General features: G+C 42.3%; 1 protein-coding gene across 1 annotated transcript in view; it reads right to left on the minus strand.

Annotated features, from left to right (window-relative positions):
* Positions 1 to 11,329, minus strand: part of LOC142445703 (adhesion G protein-coupled receptor E2-like) — a 35,522-nt gene extending 24,193 nt beyond the window's left edge. Inside the window, exons 1-12 of the mRNA XM_075547664.1 lie at positions 11,299 to 11,329; positions 10,301 to 10,351; positions 9,902 to 10,024; positions 4,327 to 4,473; positions 4,127 to 4,173; positions 3,926 to 4,003; positions 3,395 to 3,572; positions 2,930 to 3,037; positions 2,529 to 2,722; positions 2,134 to 2,313; positions 645 to 842; positions 156 to 391 (exon numbers count right to left, since the gene is read on the minus strand). Coding sequence (XP_075403779.1) covers positions 156 to 391; positions 645 to 842; positions 2,134 to 2,313; positions 2,529 to 2,722; positions 2,930 to 3,037; positions 3,395 to 3,572; positions 3,926 to 4,003; positions 4,127 to 4,173; positions 4,327 to 4,473; positions 9,902 to 10,024; positions 10,301 to 10,351; positions 11,299 to 11,329 — 1,571 coding nt within the window. The remainder of the gene's footprint in view (positions 1 to 155; positions 392 to 644; positions 843 to 2,133; positions 2,314 to 2,528; positions 2,723 to 2,929; positions 3,038 to 3,394; positions 3,573 to 3,925; positions 4,004 to 4,126; positions 4,174 to 4,326; positions 4,474 to 9,901; positions 10,025 to 10,300; positions 10,352 to 11,298) is intronic.
* Between the last annotated feature and the right edge of the window lie 8,932 nt (positions 11,330 to 20,261).

A 20,261-nucleotide genomic window follows, 5' to 3' on the forward strand; every position in this document is an offset into this window, starting at 1 on the left:
AATCTAAAAGATTCAAAAGTAGTCACCATTGATGTCTGTGGAGTGGCTACTTAGTTTTTGCCTATATAGTCTGGTGAAATCAAAATGATACATTGATCCTGGTGGTGGCTATGGTTGAGCTGGAAAGAATAAACACAGGTGGGCTTTGCATTTACCGAGCAGATGTTCCATAAAGCCGAGGTCTGGCTACTGCAGAAATGGCCACAATCACGGCTGGAATTCCATAACCGACAGGGAACATGAGCTTCCTCATGAATCTGTTTATACTGGAGTAGTTGACCACCATCAGGTTTCTCGCAGTGAGGAAGAGGTTCAGGCCTTCCAGAAACATCCAGGTGAAGGCGGCCAGGTAGAGGTAGTGTAAGGCGCCAGCGATGATGGAGCACAGCATCTAGGAGAGGCAGGGGAGTCACCCAGAGTAGGTGCCAGGGTGTTGGGTGTCCCTGCAGCTTCCCATGTGCCTACCAGTGGGCAGAATTCTGGTCTATGTGGAGAAGAAGTTGATTTTCTAGTTGACTGAGGACTACTTACCCCTCTAGCCTTTCTGGGACTCAAGGCCATTGACTAAGGGGTCAAGTACAGCATGGAGCCTTGAACCCAGCCTTCCTTATGCAGAGCCAGAGACTGTAGAGACACTGCCGTACCTTGGGTTCAGTTCGGTTAATTCCAATGAGGAAGAGGAGGTGGGCCAGGAAGAGGCAGAGTGAGAGCTGCAGGTGGATGGAGGTGCTGGTGTTCTGGATGGCTTTGCACAGGAGGAAGGTGAGGGCTGCCAGGAGCAGGCACAGCAGGGAGAGGCCCAGCCCCACGTAGGTGATCACAGTCAGCACGGGATCCTCCTCCTGCAAAGAGGTGTGCGTGGTCATAATGCTCCTACAGTGGATAAAATTGCCTTTTCAGAACATGCCGATTAGAACAGAACAGGTTAAAAGTATGGCGCTCACATATGCTGCTGGTGAGGTTGTGAACGATAACCTTTTGGGAAGGAGTTTGGTAATACGATGTTAAATATGCACGAGCCATATAAATTGAAAGGAAGCCCCAAACTATATGTCAACTGGTGCTTTATGTTTCAATTATCTTTAAAATGACTCTGAAGAAATTTTATTTTCTTTTTACTCCTCAGAATGAAACTTTTCCCTGGAAAATTTGATTGGGAGGGAGGTCTTCAATTTAATCCTTCCCCACTGGTGAATTTGAACCGCCAACCCTTCAGGTAACAGCTCAACACCTAACTGGAACCATCACCAGGGATCCTGATTGTAATCAGTATGAATGACACTGATAAATAATAAGGCAAGTGAGTATCTTGTTTTTAACAAAACTAAATGGCAAACTTGCACAAAGTGTTCTGCAGAAAACGGATGGGAGAAAATATCTTGAAGTGGGGTTTTCGTGTCTCCAGGTTCCTATGAGGTCGACCCACGTAGTTACAACCACTGAAACTTTATTTCCAGGTGGATTTTCATCACCTGAAAGCACTTGCGTGTATCTTAATTCCTAGTGATTCAAAGATAATGTATGTCACCTGATCCTCCTACTCTCATTGGCTCCCTGACCCTTCAGACCTCTCTCATGAGACACCAATGGAACATATGCACATGGTGACACCATATATAACACCAGAACTCTGACCCACATACATCCTTCAACAACAAGTCCGGGTAGTGAGACTTTTCTGTTGCTTCAAGCCCAGGAAGGCAAACAACCACCCTTGCAATGCCGAGTCCCACACGGAGAGGGTTTGATGAACAACTGACAGCTTCCTTAATTACTTATCACTCTTTCCAACTCAGGTCCAATTGGAGAACACCAAATATGAACTGTTTCCTTAACCCAGCACAGAAGATGCCTGACTCCGCATTATCCCACCTCTACTCTTCTCTCAGGCCCTCAGCTTCCAATCAGGGCACACCTGAAGCCTTCCCTTCCTGCCAGTTTCCCACTCTCCTGCCTTGCCTTTGAGTGTCTGCCAAATACACGGACTGTGGCAGACGACCTTGCTGACTGTCAAGCTGTGAACAAATAGCCTTTTTTGTTCTGATTTGGGTGTCTGCTGTCCATTTCATACCCATCTATACCTCTTTCTTTCTGGCCCCATAGCTCCAAGCATCCCTGATTCCATCGTCTCACCTGCGTTTCGTAGTGGGCCATGAGGACGGCAAAGCTGCTGAGGTGGGTGCAGCTGCAGGTGGTGCTGTCGTCTCTGGTGATCACCGTCCTGCAGCCTGTGGTGGCCCAGTGACCACAGTGGCCTTTTTCATGTTCCAGGAAGGCACAGACGATCTCTTGCCCCAGGCCAGGGGTCACTGGCTGTGGAAACAGGGCATGGATGTGATCTGGCAATCCTGGTTTTCATAGGTGTTGACCCAAAGCTGACTTGGGAAGAGTTGCTATTGTTGTTTGGAGGTGATGCAGCCATAGGGGCATTCCTGAGTCCCATGACTGAATTGGACAAGCCAGATGGTGCCCACATCCCCTCCATACCTCTTCCTTTTATACCCCCTCCCTGTCCCACCAAGACCCACATGGTGGGAGAATGTGAAGGTGACCGGGGAGCTGAGGTCATGAGTGTCATTCTTGCTCAGGAAAGCAGAGATGATGTCTGAGAGCAAGCTAGGAGAGACTCCCCACAGCAAGCCCTCATGTGTCTCTTGAAGAGCTGCCCCAGCCATTAACTTGCCCATTCCTGGAGTGGAGACCAGGCCCACCACGGAAGGCCCTGGAAGAAAAGACGAAGGTTGACTTCCTGGGGTCCTAATAGGACCTCTTCCTCAAAGTACTTCCTTATCATATCCTCTTCTCTTTTGGCTCCCATCCACTCCATACTTCCCTTTAATCTTGAATTCTTTGTGTATTACATCTCTGGTTCTCCTGTCCACCCTATCAACAGGTCTTCGTGTCCTTCCCCTCCCCTCCCCAGCATTACCGGAGTCACTAGATTCCTGTATTGTGTTCCAGTCCAGCAGCATCTCCGTGTTATCCTGGCTCAGGGTAACATTCCCGACTCCTCGCTCCTGTACCTTCAGAGACAGTTCTGCCATGACGGGAGGGGCACGTGGGATGGCAGAAGTAAGACATTGCTTTCGAAACTAGGAATAGCTTTTTATCTATGCTGATAAACCACATACATTTCCCGTATTGAACTAAATACTTAACTTGTGTAATACTGTTGATTGTTTTTACGATTTGAAAATCAAGTTATCCCCAAAGGTTATACTTACATAGAAAGCATTTGACTGGCATTGTGTGATCTCAAAAAGAAAAAAAGAAGAAAAAGAAGCAGCAGAAGCAACTGCTAATGGGTGAGGTCTACCTTGCAAGGACATTTGCCTAGGGCATTTGTAACTGTATTTCAACGATTTTACAAAGTGAAAAAAATCCAGAGACTCACCTGTGCCTCCAGGAGCATTCAAGGTCAATGACTTGGTGGGCAGGATCTTGCTCAAGCCTCTCAAGACATTCTCTAGCCCACTAAGCAGCTCAGTGGCCACACAGTGCTTCTCTGGGTGGGTCAGGTTCTCCAAATCCCCAGGAGCCTCCAGAAGCTCATCCACCCCTTGTATGAGGTCCTGGGACATAGGGAACAGAGCTAGTGGGTTATGGGTCAGAGTGGCAACCCACATGCCCTGACTGCTCCATCCCAGAGAACTATGTCCTTAAGACCGTCTGTTAAATGCTGGGATAACGACGACACTGGTTTCCTCAGAGGTCAACTTGGATCAGGAATGCCATGCATAACTTAAGACCAATCCAGAAGGAACATAGAAAGAGCCATGAATCCATGCACCTGATTGTCTAAGAGTGTTTCCAGATGTCTGAGTGTCTCCACCGTGAGAGGCCAATTGCAGTTCCCAGCACCTGGGGAGTAGTCTCTACCCAGACCAAGGTGACCATCTTGCCTTTCTCATGACGATGAATTTACCTGGATAGTGTTCTGAACTAGGGCTGGCTTGAAGTCTTGGGATAATTTATGGACTTTGTCAAAGAAGTGGGAGAGACTCTGTGGGGAGAAGATAAAGATGAAGGGCACGTCTGAGAGGGGGAAGCTTGGTGCCAGGATAGACATGAAGATGGTGTTGGGAAGGGTCTTCATGCTTTCTGGCCTTGCCCAGGTATTACTCACCTGACTCTTGATTTCAGAAGGTGGTGCCCATGAGGGAAAGAAGTTCTCTGCAGAAAAGAAAAGTAGGTGATGACTAGCATGTGTGTGTGCATGTTCTGTAAGAACTTGTGTGAGTGCATATGTATGTGCACAGTCATGTATATGTATATGTGTGCATGCACATGTATGTGCATGTATGTGTATGTGTAAGGGCCATATACCTTCACAGATGGTAGTGATTAGACCATTCTCATGTCCAGCCTTGGCCACCCAGCCATTCAGACAGTGGCACTCATAGCTGCCCCTCTTGTTAAGGCAGTGGGTGGACCTGTGGCATCGGTGTTGTCCGGAAGTGCACTCATCCACATCTAGGGACATAAGGGGGATGATCAGTTCCCTACTGCATCCTGGACTCCTCTCTACTCCCTGCCCTGGGTCTATTGCCCCCCCCACCCCCCAGGCCCTGAGAGTCCTGTTGAGCTGAAATGGACGCCATCTGGTCACAGCCTTTTCTACTCTCCAACCACATTAAAACAGGGTAGGCAAACTCTAGCCACTCATCCAAAACTTCCCGTTTCTGTACAGCCTTTAAACTAAGAATTTTTATATTTTTGAATGGTTAAAATAGATGGAATGCACTATTGCATGACACAGGAAAGTTAAAATTCAAATGCCAGTGTTTATAAATAAAGTTTTATTGGAACGTAGCCATATAGATTCATGTATGAATTGTGTAAGACTGTTTGGCAGAATAGGTGCCCTGGTGGCATCATGGTTACAAGTTGGGCTGCGATCCACATGAGCGGCAATTCCAAACCACCAGCAGCTCCTAGGAAGAAAGACTGGGCTTTCTACTCTCATAACTAGTTTCGATCTTGGAAACCCACAGGAGGTCGCTATGAGATAGCACTCAGGCAGCGGCAGTGAGAGCGAGCATTGCAATATAATGGCATCACTGAGCAGTTCTTATAGAGCCATCGAACCCGCAAAACCAGAACTATTTACTGCACATGGACTTGTATTGGTGTGTGTGGTCTCAGGGCAGATTCGTTTGGTGGGAGTACATCCACATGTACACCTTTTGCTATTGAGTCCCTTTTGACTCAGTAACCAGACAGGACCAAGCAGAACTGTCCCCATAGAATTTCCAAGGCTGCAATCTTCATGGGTAGAAGATCCTGTCACATCATTCTCCTGAGAAGCAGTGGTTGGGTTCAAACCACCAACCTTTTGGTTAACGGCCAATTGCCTAATCACGGCACCACCACCTTCCTACACAAGTTTAGGAATCAGGATTTACAACACAATTCAATCCATGAAAATGAGGAACCCCAGGTCCCACTCTTCCAAACTGCAAAGGCCTGGCTTCTTGACTTCTGGGGGCTTCAGCACAGGTCTGCCTCCAAGACTCCAAGTTTACATAGTGCTCAGTGTAGTCTGCAGTCTGTGGGGTGAGTGGGTGGTAGACCTTTTCTAAATGACACACCCAGAGGAACTAGTTTCCCCCCCAGCATATCTTAAGTATGCCTGCTGCCTCCCCACCCAAAGGAAGTTCCTTTTTTCCCTCCCCTGAGTGCAGTTTGTGGATGAAAATGAGGAAGCCCCAGGACTGTGACTTCAACTTTGAGTTAGGGTGTCTTTGAGTTGATTTGGTTCCAAACTTATCTTCCCTTCTTTTCCAAGTAGGAAAGGAAAGATGAAAATTAATTTGGCCTGCTTTTGGTAACTCCAGGTGCATGAAGATCAGACAGTATTTGCTACAGTTTATTATTATGTATGTCTCTAAAAGAGCCCTTGTGGTGATCTGACCCCCAAATGGTCAGGAGTTCAAACTCAGCCATTCCCTGGTAGAAAGCTGCGGCAGTGTGCTTCTGTAAAGATTGCAGTCTTAGCAACCCTATGGGACAGTTCTACTCCGTCCCACAGGGTTACCATGAGTCAGAATTGACTTGAAGACCGAGTTTTTATTTTATCACTAACTCTTACAACAGAAGCTCTGATGGTGTAGTGCTTATGTATTTGGGCTATGATCCCCAAAGTTCAAAGTTCAAAACCACTGGCCACTCTGCGGGGATAAAGCCGGGCCTTTCTATTCCGGTAAACAGTGACAGTCTTGGGAACTCACAGGGACCATTCTACCCTGTCCTATAGGGTCACTATGAGTCAGCATCACTTGATGGCCTTGAGCATGGCTTTTAGGTAACATTGACCACAATGACAGTCATTGTCGAGCTGGCACAGCAACAGGCACTGTTTGTTCAGGAACGAGCACTCTGCTTTCTAGGAACAAACATTCTGTTGGTTAAGGGAGTGAACATTCTGCAGTACAGGAAAATAACCAACACGCCTGGAGAATGTCTCAGCACCGAGGTCGGCCTGAGTGGATATCCGGAGACATCTTACCCAGAGGTATAGCCTGGGGACAGTTTGATGCTTCCATATCAGATGTATAGCCTCAGATAAGACTCAAGACATCCTGACATAGAATTACAGCCAGAGATACATTAGGAAGAAATATGTAGAAGACCCAAGGCCGAATTTAGTAACCTATTAGAAATCAACTTCTGAGTAGTTTCAAACCCCCTCCACTTTGAAACTCAAAATTCAAACTCACTTCCATGAAGTTGATGCCAACTTATAGTTGGACAGGCTAGAACTGCCCCTATGAGTTTCCAAGATGTTAAATCTTCACAGAAGTAGAAAGCCTTTGTCTTTTCCCATAGAGCTACTGGTGGATTTGGAACTGCTGACCTTGCTGTTACCAGCCCAAGGAATAGCCACTTTGCCACCAGGCTCCACTTCCTTAATTTTTTAAAACCATTTTATTAGGGGCTCATCCAACTCTTATCACAATCCATACATACATCAATTGTGTAAAGCACATTTGTACATTCATTGCCCTCATCATTCTCAAAACATTTGCTCTCCACTTAAGCCCCTGGCATCCGGTCCTAATTTTCCCCCCTCCCTCTCCCTGTACCTTCCCCCCTCCCTCATAAATCCTTGAAAATTATTGAATTATTATTTTGTCATATCTTTCCCTGGCTAACGTCTCCCTTCACCCACTTTTCTGTTGTCTGTCCCCTAGGGAGGAGGTCACATGTAGATCCTTGTAATCGGTTCCCTCTTTCCAACCCACTCTCGCTCTACCCTCCCTGTATCGCCACTCACACCACTGATCCTGGAGGGATCATCTGCCTTCGATTCCCTGTGTTTCCATTTCCTGTCTGTACCAGTGTACATCCTCTGGTCTAGCCAGGCTTTCAAGGTAGAATTCGGATCATGATAGTGGAGAGGTGGGGGCGGGGAGGAAGCATTTAGGAACTAGAGGAAAGTTGTATTTTTCATCGTTGCTACATCGCACCTTGAGTGGCTCATCTCCTCCCCTAGTCCCCTCTGCAAGGGGATCTCCATCCATTTTCTTCCTAAAGGCATTCAACTTTTTACTCTCTCGACTGGGAAGTCTACCACACTGACTCCTGCTGGTGTCCTGGTTCTACTGCCCCTGTGGGCATCACTTCTCAGCTACTTCTTGGCTATTTCTTTGCCAGGTCTTAATAGTCACAACTCATCGTCTCTTGGCTCAAGGAGGTTTAGTGCAGGGGTTTTGGGTGAAAATGGCACTTTCTGCTCTTAGGTCTTCTTTTATGGTTATGAAATCCCCCTCTCTACCTCTGGGATGACTCATTTTTAAAGCTGTCAGGATGGCAAATTTGACCAATTCCCATGTTAAGTTTCAGATACCTTATTTATATAGCCCCTCCCAAAGGTACTAGGTACCTTATTTACATTATTTGTCAGCTATCCAATCCCTTTGGTGTGCCTCAAATGCCCTACATTTGTATAACTCTGCCTAGTCATTGTTGGAAGTAACAAAGACTGTGGCTAAAAGAGAGATATCAAGTAATTCACTACACTGTACACTTCAACAACATATTAGAAACCACAATACACCATGACCCAGTGGGATTCATAGCAGATAGGCAAAGAGGACTTGACATTACAACATTTATAAACATAATTCACTGTATAAATATTGGACAAGCACCCACATATGGAAAATAGCTTGGCAGGAGATTACCTGCTGTTACTTTCAGATGGTGATATGGAGCCTGCCTTGAGAGACAGTTTCTTCTAAGATGTGCTAGAGTGGGTAGCATACTCTGGGCCTGTGGACCATTGATCCATTTTCTTCCATCCTCTTCCTTCTCCTATAGAGCCTTTGTCTTTTTCTCATTAACAACAATAACAGTCAAAACAACACCAATGTATTGAATTCTTACCAAGCTGAAGCCTCTGTTCTATGAGTTTTTACATGTATTAATTTATTGTATGCATATATATATTTCATCAAGGTGAAAGTCGCACAACATAAAATTAACTAGGTCTCCAGTGTTAACCCTCTGACCATAGTTAAGGGATGTGAATAGTCTTGCTGTCAGACAGAAACATTGTAAAGTCAACTACGGCAGATGTAGTTAGGGTAAAGTGTAGTACCTTATCAGTTGATCTCCTTTTTGACCCATTTTTAAATTGTTTCAGATTTTAATATTTTCTTCTTTATCTTTGACTGATTTTTTCTATGCCATTGTTGCTTCTTTTGCTTGTTTGTTTGCCTCCTGTTTGTGTTTTGTATGATTTTTTTAATGTATGAAATAGAAGCTAGATCGATCTATAGAGACAGTAACTGGAGAAGGGCACAGCAGGGAGCGATGGGGGGAAATGGAGAGCTAACAGCAATGAGTAAGAGAAGAAAATGTTCTGAAATTGATGGTGGCGATGAGTGCACAGTCTTCTTACTGTGATTGAATGATTAAATTGTATAATATATGAGGTACATGACAAGAAAGCTGTTTGAAAAAGATGAACTAGTTTGAAGTATACAAATCAGTGGTGTTTAGAATATTTAAAATATTATACAGTCACCATCTTTATCTAGTTCCAAAGCGATTTCAACAACCCCGAAGAAAACCCCATATCCACAAGTCATTACCCCCATCCTCCCCTTCCTGTAGCACCTGGTTAGTTTTCTTTTTGATTTTACAGATTCCATGCATATGTAGTATAATTTATGAAACCACGTCACAGCCAGATGAGCAGATACTGTTAATATTCCTGTTTTACAGATTAAAGCATCGAGACACTGAAAGGTGAAGTGTTTGCTTAGCCTCACACAGCCTGTCACTCACACAGCTGGCATTTGAGACTCTGCGTCCAATCCTAAACGCTTTAAAAATCATTTTATTGGGGACTCGTACAGCTCTTAGCACAATCCATCCACCCACCCACCCACCCACCCATCCATCCATCCATCCATCCATCCATCCATCCATCCATCCATCCATCCATCCATCCACTGTGTCAAGCACATTTGCGCATTTGTTGCCATCATCATTTTAAAAACATTTGCTTTCTACTTGAGCTCTTGGTAGAAGCTACCCATTTTCCCTCTCCCTCTCTGCTCTCCCCTTCCTCATGAACCCTTGATAATTCATAAATTATTATTATTTTGTCATATCTTACACGGTCCTAAACTCTTAACACTATACTCCATGATCATGAAATCTGACTATTTCATTTCTTGGCTCCTCTCTCCTGCCTAGGAACCCTTGTGGCATAGCGGTCTTCTCCAAAGGCTGAAGATAGTCAAGAAATTTCCCCTTTATAGTGGCTGATATCCATTTTCACTTCCTTCTGCGACTGGCATTATACCATTGGAATTGGAGTTGACCGAACACCTGATGTTTCATAATCTCTGATGACTCCCATCCCCTAGTCATCCCTCAGTCTCTTTACCTGAGCAGACCTCCGAGGAGCTGCTAAAGATGTTCTTCCCTGACAGAGTGGCGAATCCGAGGTCACAGATGCAGGCAGTGGCATTGATGCAGTGGGCATGCCGTGGGCACCGAGCACAGGGAGCTGTGAAGAATTAAGATGTGGCTAAGAGACCCTCTGAAGATGTCAGCTGCCAACTGAAAACTAGGAAATAGTGGGAAGGGGAGAGGAGGAAGCGATTTCTGTTTTCATTTAAGAAAGAGCCCTTGATAATGGACCGAGAGCTTGAAGAGGAAGCTGTGTCACTTTCTCCCAGCTGAAGAAGAGACTCTATCTGGTACACATCCCCAGGCAGAAGCCCTTTTTCATGTCATGCTCCTTTCCCCAGCTTCTGGATGGGATGATGTTATTTGAACATACCTCGAGACTTCTGGGCAATACTTCCTAGTGATAACGGCAGAGTACAGAGCCCTAGAACAGAAATTGGGGAGGTGATGACAGGTGCAAAATGAGATAGAAGGTACACATAGGAATAACTGCCACCTGGTTAAATGGTCTCTCCTCTATAGCCCACATGGATTTTAGGTTTATCCCAGCATTTCCTTCTGGACAAGCTTCTATTCCTTCCCACAGGACCTAGGGTGCACAGCCTCCCCTTTTCTGTTTTAGAAGTCTCTAATATAATAGATAGAAATAGGTTTTTAGTCAGATAAAAAAACCAGACACACTTATAAAAATGTCTATTCCCATTCATTTTAGAAGGTGTATTTTATGATATAACTCACGATATCTGGATGATTTTTGTTCAGAAACCTCAGGATCTTTCCTCTTTGTAATGACTAATATCCATTTTTCCTTCCATACTGAGCTGGTATTATTCCATGGGTAGAGTTGAAGGCAACTGAGATGGAGCTTATGCCTACCACTCATGGGTGCTGTGACATGGTGCAATCAAACTTCATTTATTTAGTTTCTAATCTCCCCAAAAATCACAGACATTCCAAGAAGTAGAAAGAACAGTCAACTGAACTCTTGAGTGCCAGTTACTCAGTAATAATCATAAATTCATGGCTACTCTTGTTTTATGTATACTTCTATTCACTCTCTTCTCTCCCAGTGGATTATTTGGATTCAAATTACAGGCAAATTTCACAAGACATAATCTAAGACCAAAATTTTTGCAGGTGAAAAATTGATAAGTCCCAATATAAAGCCCACATTTTTTCCTGGCTGCAAGTTCTAAGCAGTCCTTCTTTGAAAGGTTAACAGAACTGCCACAAGGTCCTTTATTTATTATTACCCATATGAGGAAGAGCACAAGAGGAAGGCAAGAGTCAAGTGGAGGACAGAGAAGCTTCTGAAAAGGGATAACTGAGTTCTGAATGGTTTTAGTGGACTACCCTCACAATTCCACTTACCTAGGAGAAATGCAATATATCTGCTCCTCATGGTGCAGAGATCTGAACCCAAGCAGTATGCTGTACGAGCTTGGACTGTGGGCTGATATTTCTTGCTCAAGTTAATCACGTGTGCTTGAGAAAACTAACTAAGGAAACAGCTGACCTGGGTGTTTTCTCCCCTGCCCCACAACCATCCATTTGATATATATCAGAGCTCTCTGTTCTGCTTTTTATTATCTGTTTGGCAATAGCTGCCAGCTTCTTTGCTGGTGTTCCTTAATTGCAAAAGATAGCGATAACAAGAATGATGTAAGAGTAAATGATGCTGAGTTTGCTTAAAGCATCTTCCTCAAACCCCGTGGGCTTCAGAGACTACAACTCTTTGCGGGGGGTAGAAAGCCTCATCTTTCTCACTGACTGGCGGTTTCAAACTGCTGACCCTCCGGTTAGAAACCCAACATGTAGCCACTACGCCACTAAGGATCCTTGAGTCTGTGTACAACAGAAACACTGCCTAGCCCTGCATAGTTTTCCACAAACTTTACCACGTGTAGCCACCATGTCAGTTTATCTCATTGAGGGTCTTCCCCTTGTACACGGACCCTCTCCTTTACCAATCATTATGTCCCTCCCGATACCATGTCTAAAGTACATGTGACAAAGTGTCGCCATCCTGACTTCCAAAGTGCATTCCAGTTGTACTTCTGAGATTGGTGTATTTCTTTGGGCAATACATAGTATATTCAATATTCTTCAACCAAACCATAATTGAGCGACATCCATTCTCTTTTTGGACCTCCTTATTGGTAGTCCACATTTCACATATGTGTGAGGCAATTTATACCATGATTTGGTTAAAATTCTATCTTTTTTTTCTTTAAAGAGGTCTTTTGCAGCAGATTTGCCTAATGCTTCCATGGTATGAAATACTTGATAATTTCAGCCTCTCCTCCATTAATCAGTGTAGTAGACCAGATGATTTTTTAAAATGGGCCTGGATCAGTCCATTTCAGTTCACTAATGCCTAGGAAGAATGGTGGGTTATGAGTTAGGCTCAAAACCAGAAGGCCAGCAGTTTGAAACCACCAGCCACTCCTTGGGAAGAAGATGAGGCTTTCTCATTTCTCATCAAGAGTTACAGTCTAGGAAGCCCACAGGGACAGTTCTACCTTGTCCTATAGGGTCACTATGAATTGGACTCAACTAGATGGCAGTGAGTTAGTTAGGTTAGGTTAGTTTTCTTAGGTTCACACTTGGTACATTCCATGCTCAAGGAAGTTTTGCTCACGTGGAGGTGTAATTCATATGAAAGACTGCAGTAGTGGATCTTCATCGGTGTTTCAAATCTTTGTTTTTAGCAAGCAAGGTCCTCTCATCTGCTTGTGACGGGTTGTTATTGAGTCATCCTCCAACTTTGACCCCCTTTTACTCACATAGCTTAGATTCTTGTCTATTTGCTCAGTACATAGATTAAATAACCAGGGTGAATGATGCAACCCTGATGCATACCTTACCTAATTTTAAACCACTCAGTATCCCTTTGTTCCGTGAAAATCATTGTACGTTGGTTTACATACAGGTGTTTCATGACTGCTATGAAATATTCTGAAATTTTAATTCTTTGCAATGCTATCTATAATTTGCTATGATTCACAAATCAAATATCTTTGGGTAGTCAATTAAACACAAGTAAACATCACTTTTATTATAGGATTTCAGTCAAGAGCCATCCAGTAAAGTTAATACAATGTAATAGCAAAACTACATACATCTTATCTCTCATGTCATGTCCTATTCTGAATCCAGCTTAAATTTCTGTAAGTTACCGGTCTCTGTAGTCTGCAACTATTTTTGAATAATCATCAACACAATTTTACTTGTATGTGATTTTAATGATATTGTTTGATAATTTACATACTACTTGGGCCACCTTCCTTTGGAAAAGGCATAAATATAGATATCTTCAAGTCATTTGGCCAGGTGCCTGTCTTCCAAATTTCTGGGCATAGATGATTGAGAGTCTCCAGTGCTGCATTGATTGAAATATTTTAACTATTCCTTCAACTCCTGGAGCCTTGTGTTTTATCAGTGCTGCCAGTGAAGTTGACACCTCTTCCTTCAATACCACCAGTTCTTGATCCTGAAATGGATGAACATTGACCAATTATTTTAACTTCAGATTTCATTTCCATCTTCTTTTGATGTTTCCTGGATTGTTCAATAATTTGCTGATAGAATATTTCAATATTGCATCTCAAGGATTAAATTATTCATCATAAATAAAGAAGATTACTTCTACCTAATCTATCTTAGTCTGGAATATCTGCTGAGATCTAGTTACCATAAATGGCCCTGTTGATATTTGAAATTCTGTATGATTTAATTTCCAACATCACAGCCACAGGCAGGCCACCATAGCATGGCAAACTGGCAGAGGAATGCAGGTCTGGCACGAAATTAATATCAAAATTTACTCATGAAGATCTGGAAAACATTAGTAGTCTTATATCTATAAAATAATGAAAAAGGTCTAGAGGCTTTCACTGACAAATTCTATCAATAATTTAAGGAAAAGTGACGATCAAGTCTACGTGATTTCTTCCTCCAGACACTATGTAGAAAATGAAAATGCAAGCCAAGAACTGAGAGAATGTTTGTATTTTATGTGATTAGCCAAATTTTAATATCAAGAATAGATACCGTATATCCTTCAGTATAAGCCGACCTGAATATCAGCTGAGGCACCTAGTTTTACCACAAACTCAGCTTGTACTCAAGTATATACAGTTAATAAAATTTAATAGTAAAACTACAGTTAATCACTATTCTTTTTAAATCATTATTCTTTTAAACATATTTTCAACATAAGGAAAACGAGTCAAACAATTTTTCGCTTCTACTAGCTTCAAAAGTGAAGAACTTGCCAAACCATCTTATTTAAAGATGGTCAAGAACTACCCATCAGTACATCATGATGCCAAAAATGTGTATGGTAACTAAAGAGTTGAAAAAAAAATCATCTGCTTCCAAACAATAACCTAGTGCACTACATCCTACAAGATTATGTGAAAGCACAGCACATGATATGAAAATGGCATATTCATTGCATTCTATACCTTTCTGTTGCATGGCTTTATAATGTCCTGATATATTGGCAGTAGTGTCAGAGCACTGAACTACTGTTTGACAAGTTCTTCACTTTTGAAGCTAGGAGAAGTGATAAATTGCTTGACTCATTTCCCATATTTTGAAAATATTTTTCAAAGAATATTGAGCTGATCTGTATGAGAAAGGTCAGAGTGGAATCTGCACAGAAAATGAAGTACCAAGCTATGCATACTTCGCTGAAAATAAGTAACCAAACATTTGCTGTTCTTGTTAGGTGCCGTCCAGTCAGGTCTGACTCATAGTAACCGTATGTACAAGAGAATGAATCACTGCCTATACCTGAGACTCCTATGTTGAACCCATCATTGCCAATCCATCTTGTTGAAGGTCTTCCCCTATTTCACTGCCTTGATTCTTTACCAAGCATGATGTCCTTCTCCAGGGACTCGTCTCTCCTGATAACATGTCCAAAATACATGAGACAAAGTCTCGCCATCCTTGCCTCTAAGAAGCATTCTGGCTGGATTTCTTCTAAGACAGACCTATTTGTTCTTTTGGCACTCCATGGGTCTTTCAGTCGACTTTACCAGAACCACAATCAATTGCCATCAATTGTTCTCCAGTCTTCCTGATTCATTGTCCAGCTTTCACATGCATGAGAAAATGGAAAATACCCTGGCTTTGGTCAGGTGCACTGTAATCCTCAAAGTAACTTCCTTGATTTTTAATCCTCTAACGAGGTCTTGGTAGCAGATTTACCCACTACAATGTATCGTTTGCTTTCTTTCTTTATAAAAATTATTTTACTGGGGGCTTATACAGCTTTTTTTCACCATCCATCCATCCATCCATCATGTCAAGCACATGTGTGCATATTTTGCCATCATCATTCTCAAAACATTTTCTTTCTACTTGAGCCCTTGGTATCAGTTCATTTCCCCCCCCCCCCACCACCTTCCCTCCCTCATGAACCCTTGATAATTTATAGTTTTTCCCCCCATGTCTTACACTGGTTGATGTCTCCTGCTTCCATGAACATTGTGGATCCAAGCACGATGAAGTCCCTTGGCAATGTCAGTCTTTTCTCTGTTGATCATAATGTTGTCTATTGGTCCAGGTGTGAGGATTTTTAAGAATCACTTAAAAATAAACTGGTTTATTAATCTTCATTTGTTTCATTTATTCATTGGATCTTTAAAATTGTGTAGAAGAAATACACATAATTTAACCACATTTTCCATGAACTTTTTGAAGGCCTCACCCATAAATGACGAGTTGCTCTTTTATGTGTTACAAAATTTATACTATGTTACCTGCTACAAGTGGATCAAAGAAAGCAACAGGTTCAAGTCAATTCTCTGAGTTTCCACTTTGTGGGGACTGGATCCCTTCATTTCTTTCTTGAAAAGATGGCCCACCTCTGAACAGAAGTTTCACAAGGGGAGAAATCCGAATGGCCAATAAACATATGAGAAAATGTTCCTGATCATTAGCCGTAAGAGAAATGCAAATCAAAACAACTATGAGATACCACCTAACACCCTCAAAGGTAGCCCAATTCAAAACATCAGAAAGTAACAAGTGTTGGAGGGCTGTGGTGAGATAGGGACTCTCATCTACTGCTGGTGGACCTGTAGGTATGTACAGTCACTATGGAAATCAATTTGGCAACACCTAAAACAAATGGAGATTGAACTACCTACCATATGACCCAGCAATCCCCCTACTTGGCATCTACTTAGAAGAGGCAAGAAACAAACCACCGCTAGACATCTGTGCTCCAATGTTCATCGCAGCACAGTTCACAATTGCAAGCAGTTGGAAACAACCCACATTTCCATCAACTGATGAGTGGATTAAAAACCTGTGGTACATACATACAGTGGAGTACTACGTGTGCCTAAAATGCAGTGATGAACGCATGAAGCACATTACCACATGGGAAGAACTGGAGGAAATCATGCTAAGTGAAGTAAGTCAAGCACAAAAGGGCAAGTACAACATGAGTCCACTGATGTAAGCTTAAAAAAACAAACGAAAACCAGGGCATAGGGGAAAAGCTGTTATATACATACATCCCTTGGGTGAGTTCCAGTAATGGGGGGAGCAGGGCACTAATCCGCCCAAGGGGAAAGTATTGTTTATATCTCCATAGGAGAAGGAAAGACCAGGCTTCAACCCAATGCACCAAGACGTGAATACAACATACCGACATGCACCAGGGAACCAATAGATAAGTCCTTGGACTGGCCTCAATCCTGACTAAGTGGAAACCGCCCCACCCCCCTCAGAAGAATGCACTTCAGAGGACAGCAATGGGGCTACAGCTTGGGAAGAAGGGCGCATCGGATTAGAGCATACGGGAGAAACCCAAAGGGATGAAGAGGGAAGAGAGGACATACTAACCCACCAAACCCTGAGGGCGATGTTCCTGCTCAGAGCAGACAACAAACGGGGGGAACTACAGGGCTGGCCCCACCATGCGACATGGTGTCTCTCACTGAACCATGGCACTGCGGGGGACAACACTGGAGACACAGTGTGGGAATAGTGCACTGTCAGCCACATCATGCTCGGGCGAGGCACTGAGGCATGCAGCAGAGCAGCAGGGGGAGCAGACTGATGAAACCCCAGGGGAATACCAAAAATAGACTTGGGAGACAGAGTGTGGCTCCCCATCAGACTTGACTGGAAAATATTCATAAAGGCCAACAGACTTTGAACTATTTATAGGCTTTTCCATTTTTGTCAGTGGCTGTTATTGTTATTTTGTTTTTGCTTGTTGTTTTCTTAGTTTTGACTTCCTTTTTTGTTTTATTTGGCTTTGCCTGTGTTTTGCACTTATTAATATATCTGAATGTCTATCTAGATAAGATAGGTGTGATAAATAATTCAGAGATGAAAAAAAACAGGACCAATGGTTCTGGGGAGATACAGGAGAAGGGGAGGTGGGAGAAAGGAAATGGGGGAGGAGTGGACCAACCCAGGGACAAAGGAACAACAAGTGAACTAAATTCAATGGAAGGAAGCTTGTAAGGTGTCTAGTAAGGCTCAATCAAGCGCAATGTAGCAGCTAGGAATTACTAAACCTGAATGAAGGCTGAACATATTGGTGGGACAAGAGGGAAGTAAAAAGGAAATAGAGGAAAGAACCAGGAGGCAAAGGACATTTATAGAGGCCTAAATACAGGCATGTACATATGTAAATATATATAAGAAGAGGGGAATAGAACTATGTACTCATATCTATATGTTAAGAATTAAGGTTGCAAATAGACATTGGGCCTCAGCTCAAGTACTCCCGTAACACAAGAACACTTGTTCTAATAATCTGGCATTCCATGATGCTCACCTTCCCAACACAATTGCTGAAGACAAAGCAGGTGCATAAGCAAATGTGGTGAAGAAAACTGATGGTGCCCGGTATCAAAAGATATAGCATCTGGGGTCTTAAAATTTTGAAGATAAACAAGTGGCCATCTAGCTCAGAAGCAACAAAGCCCACATGGAAGAAGCACACCAGCCTGTATGATCATGAGGTGTCAGTGGGATCAGGTATCAGGCATCTAAGACCCAGAATACAACCATAACCAATGTTAATGAGGGGGGGCATAGAGTGTAGACCCAATGCCCATCTGTAGACAATTGGATATGTCCTCACAAAGGGGTCACAGGGAAAAGATGAGCCGGTCAGGGTGCAGTATAGCACCAATGAAACACAAAACTTTCCTCTAGCTCTTTGGTGCTTCCTGCACCCCACGATCATGACCTCAATTCTACCTTACAAATCAGATTAGACCAGAGCATGCACACTGCTACAGATAAGAGCCCACAACACAGGGAATACAGGATAGATAAATCCCTTAGGGCCTACAAGGACAGTGGGGTTACCAGGAGGATTAAGGGAGGGTCGGGGGAGAAAGGAGGAATCCATCGCAAGTATCAACCTAGAACCCCATCCCAGGGGGATGAATAATGGAAAAGTGGGTGAAGGGCGATGGAGGACAATGTAAGATATGGGAAAAATAATCTGTAACTTATCAAGGGGTTGTGAGGGAGGACGGGCGGGGAAGTGAGGGGGAAGAAATGGGGAGTTGATATCAGGGATTCAAGTGGGAAGAGAAGACTTTGAAGATTATGATGGCGGCATATGTGAAAATGTGCTTGACACATTGGAGGAATGTATGGATTGTGATAAGAGATGTAAGAGCCCCCAATAAAAACATTAAAACAAAATAAATAAAGGTTTATACAATTTTGTAAAATAAAAAACAAAAGATGGTCCACCTTGAGCTATTGTAATAATAGCAACTGTGCTGAGAAGTGGTCTTTCAAGAGTGATGATCTTCATATCTTGTGTTTCTAGCTCATGAGTTAAATCAAAATCATTATTTGGTTTAAATTATACAACGTGCAATCTTTGCAAATTGAACCCTTTACATAGCTATTAATTATATCTGATTTGTGCTTATTGGTAAACCCATCTACAGCAAATCTAGTATTAACTTATATAGGACTGAATAGTTTACAAACAAAGCCATAGAGAGAGTAAACTGGTGGATAATGTAGTAGCCATTCCCTCATAATTTTCACCATTATCTTGGCACTCTAGAAATATATCTGGGTACAGACCTTGCTTGCTCAACATGAAGAAATTTTGGACAGATTTTCAAATGATCCGCTGTGGTGTAAAAAATTAACCAGGTCCTTTTTCAATCCAATAAATCATAGCATTCCATGAAGGAAGATGCATATTATGTTACTTGTACATTGTCATATTCTGAAGACACAACAATTCAGAATTCTAAAATAGCTTTACTTTGTACAGTATTATTATTACTAATTTTTTACTACAGCAAGGAGTGGAGGAAAATTTGGGACAAACTCTGTTATATTTCTATATAGTTATTAGTAATTTCTGTATATACAATGGTTTGCATTCATTTAAACCCTAACATTGAATAGAAGAAGTCTTTTCCGATTTATTATGCTTTAAATGTAAAATTAATTTTGGAATTGTTTTTAAGGATTTACAAATGCTTGTCGCTTTATTTTTTGCAAGTTTTCATTTTTGCTCTACAGTTAGTTGTTGCTTAATATAAAATTCTGTTACTTAAAAATTTTGGCTCTGTCATGTCAAATAAGTATGAATGTTCTTAAAAATAAAATTCATAAGACAAGTAATGATTTTAAAATAAAATTTACATGAGAATTTGCACATGAACAAAAATAATACTTGAAAATGAAGAAGTAAAAAAATTGATTTGGAATGTGTAATTTTGTTTTTCAGGACTGAAACAATCCAAAGGAATAGTATTCACAAGACCGTTGGAAATAAAATTTTCTGTTTGCTCTGTGATGGAGGGCCCTCAGCTGATCCCCATGAGTTTTTTTCATCTTAAAAAAAATTAATTGGGAGTTTTTCTTCTTGAAATAATGCTTACAAACGTTTGCATTCACTTTCTGTCCTTTGGTGCTGTCTTCAAAGTCTACTGGACGCCTGCTGATAACTGATGGGGGACAAGTGTCATACAGAGCATGATAAAATTCCAGGGTATGTAGGTGGGACAAAGGAGACGTCGGACAGGGAAAGATATGACAAAATAATAATTTATAAATTATCCAGGGTTCATGAGGGAGGAAGGAGTGGGGAGGGAGGGGAAAAATGAGGAGCTGATGCCAGGGGCTTAAGTGGAGAGCAAATGTTTTGAGAATGATGAGGGCAATGACTGTACAAATGTGCTAAAAAAATCAAAAGCCACAGAGTAGCAGAATAGATTTTTTTAAAAAAAGAACATCGTCATGGAGAGCAAATGTTTTGAGAATTATGAGGGTGACAAATATACTAATGTGCTTTATACAGTTGATGTATG

The sequence above is a fragment of the Tenrec ecaudatus genome, chromosome 1, assembly GCF_050624435.1.
Source record: "Tenrec ecaudatus isolate mTenEca1 chromosome 1, mTenEca1.hap1, whole genome shotgun sequence".
Classification (NCBI taxonomy): Eukaryota; Metazoa; Chordata; class Mammalia; order Afrosoricida; family Tenrecidae; genus Tenrec; species Tenrec ecaudatus.